The 7,844-nt window shown below is 39.9% G+C and overlaps 1 protein-coding gene across 1 annotated transcript; it reads right to left on the minus strand.

Annotated features, from left to right (window-relative positions):
• Window positions 1-2,428: 2,428 nt before the first annotated feature.
• Window positions 2,429-7,513, minus strand: LOC311495845 (butyrophilin subfamily 3 member A2-like). Its single transcript, XM_084555474.1, has 6 exons — window positions 7,274-7,513; window positions 4,824-5,168; window positions 4,169-4,382; window positions 3,965-4,029; window positions 3,738-3,824; window positions 2,429-3,152 (listed from the first exon to the last, which is right to left on the minus strand). Exons 1-6 carry the CDS (start codon window positions 7,320-7,322, stop codon window positions 2,629-2,631), a joined length of 1,284 nt encoding a protein of 427 aa, XP_084411600.1. The 5' UTR covers window positions 7,323-7,513; the 3' UTR covers window positions 2,429-2,628.
• Between the last annotated feature and the right edge of the window lie 331 nt (window positions 7,514-7,844).

Below are 7,844 nucleotides of genomic sequence, written 5' to 3' on the forward strand. Positions count from 1 at the left end.
CCGCCTTTACATCCTGCTTCCACAGGAAGTGGTTTGAGTTTTACAAAATGTGTCCAAACAGAAAGAGTTTCCGTAAGTGCCAGTGAAACCCACTGCAGGTTTTAAGATCTCATACTTCAGTGTAAGGGCAGGTTTTCTATTCATTTGAAAACTTTATCAGACCATCATCAATCTGACGGACAGTATTTATGGAACTGATTCACGCAGTGTCACCTGTGGCTTTTCTTTTCACTTTTTGATGCATGCTGGTCATTGTGACTCTCGCCATTATTTATAATATACACTACCGGTCAAAAATTTTTGAACACCACACTTTTTCCAGTTTTTTACTGAAAATTATTCAGTTTCGGGTCTCATTGCACTCTGAGATGAAAGCATAGAACAAATAAGCAATTTGAGTTGAAAAAGAAATCATGGAATCAATCAATTTATAGACCAAAATGTATTCTAAACTTTTGACTCATCAAAGTGTGCGGCACTTGTGGGTTGCTTGGCTTTCACTCTTCTGTCCGGTCCATCCCAAACCAGCTCGATGGGGTTTAAGTCTGGAGACTGTGCTGGCCACTCCATGTTTTCAAGCTTACCATCTTGTTCTTTTTTCCTGAGGTAGCTCTGGCATAGCTTGGACTTGTGTTTTGGGTCATTATCTTGCTGTAGGATGAACCTCTGACCAACTAGGCGCATACCAGAGGGTATTGCATGGCGCTGCAGAATGCTGTGGTAGCCGTTTTGATTCAGGGTGCCTCTCACTCTGTACAAGTCACCGACCCTGGATCCAGCAAAAAAACAAAAACAAAACCCAGACCATCACACTTCTTCCTGCATGTGTGACAGTTGATGTCACACACTGTGGAACCATCCTCTCGCCTACTAGACGGCGTACAAAGATCCTGCGTGATGAAGATTTGAAATTTTGATTCATCAGTCCATAATACCTTTTTCCAGTCTTCAGTAGTCCAATGGCGGTGTTTCATGGCCCAGACGAGCCTCTTTGTCTTATTCTGACATCTTAGCAATGGCTTTCTTGCTGCAACTTGTCCTCTCAAACCTGCAGCTCGAAGTCTTCTCTTCACAGTTGAAACTGAGACTTGCTTACTACGACCACTATTAAGCTGTGCTTGAAGCTGTTGTCCTGTGAGCCACCTATCACGCAAGCTGTTAACTCTCAGAAACTTGTCCTCTGATTCAGTTGTGGCTTTGGGTCTGCCAGACCTCTTCCTGTCAGAGTTTCTCCCAGTTTCTGAGTGCCTTTTGATGGTGAAGAAAACTGTACTCACTGACACCTTGACTTTCTTTGCAACTTCCCTGTAGGAAAGACCTACATTTTTAAGTGTTATGATGGTCTGTCTCTCCTCCATTGTTAATTGCCTTTTTCTTGCCATTTTTGTAGCAACACACTACTTTCTGCAGTACAATACTGTTCACCTGATGCTCATGAGGGTCTGGTACCACAGGGTGTTCCAACACTGCTTTTATGCAGACAGAGGGGGTTGAAAGTAACCAAGAAAAGTTGGAACACACCTGTAGGAATTAGTAGCACCAGCTTTCAAGGCATGATTCAACCTTCATTGCTGCAGAACAGCTTTAAATTGTTAACCCACTTTGTGTTCCCTGAAAGAGGCCTTTTTGTATAATTCTGAAATGTACATTATTTTTCAGTTTTGGGTAACCAAACCTTTTTTTTTTAAACCTCTGGCTGTTCAGTACTTACCTTTGTACTATTTCAAGCTATTCATTGGACTTGCACGACTTGAATTGCAATAAATAACTGGAAAAATTAGGGTGTTCTAAAACTTTTGACCGGTAGGGTACATTATCACAGCACATTTGGTAACTGTTTTATGCACAAAAAAAAAAAATACAGAAAATTGGTGGCGGATAGAAACCATCTATGAACCAAAGGTAAATCCAAAAATACAATGCACAGTTATTTAAATAGAGTGTTTATTTGTACAGTACTGCAATATATGTGCATCAGTTTTTAAAAGGCTTGGACGGTGTAGCTGCAGAAAAGGCAGAGGCATTTTGTGTTTAAGTTGCTGCACCGTAGGCCTTTGAGGGACGTAATTTCAATCCTGTGTATGTGTTGCACATGTCAGAATTGACAATATAGCTGACTTTGACTTTGATCTGTGGGATGTTCTGGACAAACAATCCCATCTATGGAGGCTCCACATCAAAGCTTTCAGGAGGATATGATGCATAACGTCTTAGTGCCAGATACCAGAGCACACATTCAGTGGTCTACCGGAGAACATTCCTCAACGGATCAGGACTGTTTTGGTGGCAAAAGTGGGGTCTATACAATAGAGCTCTCTAGATACAACAGCAGATACAGATACAACAGTGCTCAGGAAAGGACAAAGGACAAATTCACACTTTGACCAGAGCCCAGGTGAACTGATTCTCCACCCCTCAGACTCCTGTAGGCACATTATAGTGATTACTGGGATATAAAAGCTTATTATTGGTATTTAAAAAAATAAGCTGATGATCTAGATTACATTTTGAAAATGTATTAATGCTCACATAAAGTAGAAGTTTTTTTTTTTTTTTTTTTTACAAAAATCACAAAACTCTCAGCTGTGAGTCTGCTGTAGTCAACTTGTTTTGGTATTCTTTGCTCAGCTAGATGAGTGGCTTGGAGTCTTCAGGTACATCTTCCAGGATACTGAAGCGGTTACTGGACAAGGTATATCTACGCTGAGGCCTGGCACCGCTTTGACGAGACTCAGTCAAGCTCTTTGAACGGATGAGGTTCGTCTCCGCTGAAGGGGAAGTGGAAGAAGAACTGGACGATGCAGTACCTTTAGTTGCCAACAGAGTAGAACTGTTGTCATTAATTTTATCTAGCCTATGTCTTGAGTTTTCGAGCTTTGGAGGGCTGCTGGTTGAGGATGCTGGTTGTGGGTCATTCTTGCGGGGAAATTCTTGCGGGGGAGGCCTTGCATGCTTTGAGACGTGTGGTGAGGATTTGGAGTCAAGGGCAGGCTGGTGGAGCTGCTGGGCAGCAGGCTGTCTAGATTTGAGGCTGTTCCGTTCTTTAGTCGGATTGGGGATTTCTTCCTTTCCCAAAGACTTATCACTTGCAGCATTGTCTGCATTGGTGGATGTTGTACGTTGTTGTACATTGTTGTGATTCTTAACGCACACTGTGTGATAAACAAAACATGACATTCTGTTAGCATGTGCTTCATTCCTGACATTTTAGAATTGTTTCTAAAACTTTTTGGGGGCCGCCTCAAATGGCTATTTAAAGAGCTGCTGTTTTGGAAATAATTTTTCAGTCCAAGGTTGCAGCTTGAGCTCCGATAAGCTCAACTCGCTTTACTTTTTAACAGGGTATCGCTTCTTGATTTCCCAAACTACAGGTTGGGCCGAGGATCAAATCACAGAAGGTTTATGTTTCAATCTCGCATCCAAAAATTTAGAGGCGTTAAAAGGACTGTGCACTTACAAATTATAGGCATGTTCCCTTTGACAACCCTACTTTTTAATAAACAAAACAGCAGACAGTAGTGAACAAGGACTTCTAGATTTTGGAAATTTACAGTTTTCCTTTGTCATTTTATGAAGGCAAATTAAATATATTTCAATTTTATACTGTTGCATACTCAACCAATAATATTCTTTGAATATACTTTTCTATTTTGATGACCAAACTAATCCATCATCGCAAAAATAATAGAATAGAAAAACAATAGAAAAAAAATCCAAAGAGTGACCACATTTCTTACCTAAAATGCCACCCAATATTATTGCACAAATTAATGTCACTACCACAGCAATCACAGTGGTAGGACTGCAGGAGTTCATACATTCATCTGAAACGACAAAAAGGTTGAAAATATTAATTTCAGGAATATTATACATGGAAGTAAGAGTGGTTAAACAACATTCATAACAATGAGCCAAACTGTATGTGTTGTAGCTTATACACGTGCTTATTAAAGCTGAAATGTACCTGGTATGCTAATATCTGTGCTCCTGATCTGGTTTATTTGAGGCTGGAGGACTCTGCAGGTGACACTGTGATAAAAAGACACATCTTTAAGTTTTAGTTTAGTTTACTTTTGCCTAAGAAAATATATTTAATATTATGAAAAGCTCTGGAGCCTTTGTAGAATGTACACCTGTAGTAAAGTTGAGTATTAAACTGAAATGAAACCTGTTGGTCTGAGTCTTCACAGCCACCGTTTTTGTAACGGTGAAACATCCGCTGGCCTCTTGAGCGCTCGTCTGATTTTCACTGCCGATATCTTTTCCCAGGTCATTTAGAAACGTTATCTCAGGCTTTGGCAACCAGCACTTTGCCTCGCACCGCAGTGTAAATCCACCACGCACACTTGGAACAACTGAGAGCTTCGGCTCAGAAACGGCAGCTGCAAAACAAGAATTATTCTTTGACGTTTCCGTAGAAGTTAAAGTCATTAAAGGATCTGCATTTGCTCAAAAAATCTTTACAGACTTTTCCTCCACACATCACTCTGACAAGACAGGCCTCAGGAAATGTTAAACAAACATTGAGGGAACATTTATTCTCTTTCCTCGACGAAAGCTGCCAGCCAGCTAGCTTATCTTAGCATGAACAGCTAACAGCAAAATCCATGTTGTTGTGTGCTTTCAAGCTTTTACACTGAGCTAAGCTAACTGGCTGCTAGCTTCTCTTAATGGTTCATTTAATAAGCAGATGTGAGATCTGTATCAATCTTTTCAACTAAATTTGGACAAAAAAAAAGAGAGAGAGTACCATTATTTCCCAAAGCCACACACTGTAGCCTTTGTTAAGGACTAATTCAATGACAAAGCCGAAATGCACATACCTACAAAAAGCTCCAGTTTTGTGATAACCACCGCTTTGTTCTTCAACAGAGTCTTGCATAGGTATTTCCCCCCATCTGATGGCAGCAGGTCAAAAATCCACAGCGAGAGGTTCCCATTGTTCAGTTGGTCCAGGATGAGGTTGGTCCTGTAACGGAAGACCGGATTCTTCATCTCGAAGGTCTCACAACCATCCCGATAGAGAAAGACGATGTTTGGAGTAAGGCCTTCCTTTGACCACTCCACTGTTGGAACACTGCTGCTGCCAGGGATTTGGCAGGGTAAAATAATACTGCTTCCTGCAAAGGCCACAATTGTCTCGGATTCAGGAAGCATGGATTCTTTCCCTAGTGAAAAAAAAGAGATAATTATTGCATTATTATTTATCTTATAAAATAAACTAAAACCCACAAAGGACTCCTTCCAAGTTCTCCAATTTGGGGAGGCAATTTTCCTATTGAGTTACTGCAGGTCCTTTTTGCTTCAGGAAGTGGCTGTCACTGACAAGATAGTTGAATATACATCATCATTACACAGGTTTGTTGTGTTACCACTGTATCTTGCAGCCTTTTTACAAATAGTACAACTTGGTATCGTTTCGTTTCATTATAACCAAACAGCCCTTCTCTTTCTCTCTGCCATTCTCCTGCTCCGTCTCTGCGTTGTGTGTAATGCGTTGCTGCTGGTCGGGCCTGGCTGGTAGCGGTGGCAGGTGTTCGGTCACCTGGCGTCGCGGAGTCACGTGACGGTACAACAAACACACGAGGAGGGAGGAGGAGCAAAATGAGCCTGCTCTGTCTGTGACAGCAGAGGCATTTAAACAGAGTCAGGTCGCCTCTTTAATGAAACGAGAGACACTGAAACTTAAGTATCGATCTCTTGGTATACCTACGTTGGTATTTGATATTATCGATATTTGGATCGATCCGCCCACCACTGATGGCATCCACTTTTTTACAGTCTCACAGGGCTGCCAACAAACTTCCTCAAAATGAAGGAGTAGATTAAGTTCTGGTTTAGTCTCCCCTCATTTTTGCAATTCCAGAAAGCACTGGGGTTGTCACGTGTCTTTTAGCAACAGTACAGTTACTGGAAGACATCAAAAGACAGAACCGATACTCCTGCAAATGTCATTGAAAAACAACTAAACCATAAAAAACGACCACAACACAGGAAGCTGTGGAACAACCATCAACCTGCAGACAACCAGATAACAAAAATGAGACTGTATTATTCACGACTCAGGGATTAGTATAAGAGGCACAAAGATCTAGGATCCACTACAAAAGTAGACATTGTAGATCACAGAAATCACAATGAGCTTCTCGAGCTGCTGTGCAAGACAATCTTTATCTAAATCTTCTTTCTCTGTCCCTTTGTAGAAAAACTCTACTTTGATTATACTACTTTGAAATATTACCACTGTGAAACTGAAAGTCTGCCAGGAGTTGATCTGAAACCAAATATGCACAATAATGACGCATGAAAGCTTCCATGACTAAAAAATAACCCTGTGACCACAGTAGTAGTATCAAATTGGTCAAACAACAAGCTGTAATATTGTTAGGGTAGAATTAGCCACTAGTAGTATTGCTTTTAATAGTACTACAGTAGTACTATAGTACTACACTAGTAGGCCCACTATAAACGTTCAGAAACCTGCACAATCCTGCACTGACTAGAATCAGACCGCTTCAAGTTTATAATCAAGTTTATAAAACTTTATACATGTTTTAAGATTTCATGAGCAGCAAAGTAATTCAGCATAAATATCAGTACATAATAGTACATCGTAAAAATCAGCTGTGATTAGCTAATTCGGCTTGGTTAACTTTCCAAAATGTGAACAAATCTTTAAAGTGAGCCTAGATCGGGGCGCACTTAGGAGAAACACTTCCTGTTTGTGGTAACGATCGACTCTGTTCACAAAAATCTAGAATATTAACATGACCTTTTCAATATTATTATATCATACAAATTATTGACATAAATAACCATGCATATAGGACAGGTAATTAGACGAAATAGCATCTATGTCTGACTTATTCAAATATTCATTTCTGATAACCATTACGTAATGATTATCTGAAAAGAATAGGCTATTTGAATAAGTCAGATGTAAGTCAGACCGTACGGTGTTTCATTTTATGATCTTAAATAACTTTCTGCATCACGACTACGACAAGATAAGGTCTTCCGTTTAGCCGTGTAAGCTGAATTATCTATCAACAGTGAATTTTAATCATCTATGTATTTACAACTATTGAGGAGTTGAATAGCCTACTACATTATTTCGTCACAGTTATTTCTCGCGATTTTAAGATTCGACGCCGACTGGAATAAATATGATCTAGCGCATTTCATTGGTTTTATTTATTTGTTTGTTAGGACTTCTTTCAGTAGCTGTTGTTTTCAGGTTCAAAAGCCAGACAAGGAAGCGTAGGCTACATACCGGCACAAGATGACACCACAGCGGCGACCAGGAAAAGGAGGATATTCATGGCTAAAAGAGTAAAAATGCCGGTTGGGTCCAAAGGTTTGTAAAAAAAAATAAAAATAATAAAATGATTAAATGAACGACAGATGATGTACTGTCAGACTAAATTCAAGTTGTCGCCTCTCTCACTAAAAGCAGAAGTGGTGCGTCCTTCACTCAGAGACGATCGCTTCTGGGATTGCAAAACATGCAGGGTTTCTATGAGGGCTTAAAACCAATCGGGGTTAGCAGAAGACCCGGAGCACATAATCACCAATACTAAAAAAAAAAAAAAATAATAATAATAATAAAAAAAAACAACAACAACACAATATATCCCATATTAAAGCATAATTACAGTTTTTCTCGATTGCTAAAAAACAAAACCTGGTTCCTGTAGCAAAAAACCCCAAACCTTTTCGTCATTCCCAGAAGCACACGTTTCCCATAACCAAAAACACAATTCACCTGTTTCCACACATGTCTCAATATTCAAAACTCTTTCTGCAAAACCTTACACAAAAATGGCCAAATAAATCATTCATTG

This window comes from Chelon labrosus (genome assembly GCF_963514085.1).
Source record: "Chelon labrosus genome assembly, chromosome: 1".
NCBI classification, from domain to species: Eukaryota; Metazoa; Chordata; class Actinopteri; order Mugiliformes; family Mugilidae; genus Chelon; species Chelon labrosus.

What these genes read in the sequence shown, in the direction of transcription:
- LOC311495845 (XM_084555474.1), bottom strand. Translation starts at nt 7,322, where the DNA reads ATGAATATCCTCCTTTTCCTGGTCGCCGCTGTGGTGTCATCTTGTGCC. An exon ending in AAAACTGGAGCTTTTTGTAG is followed by an intron (nt 4,383 to 4,823) that starts GTATGTGCATTT and finishes CTTGTTTTGCAG; the next exon opens with CTGCCGTTTCTGAGCCGAAG. An exon ending in GTGAAGACTCAGACCAACAG is followed by an intron (nt 4,030 to 4,168) that starts GTTTCATTTCAG and finishes TTTTTATCACAG; the next exon opens with TGTCACCTGCAGAGTCCTCC.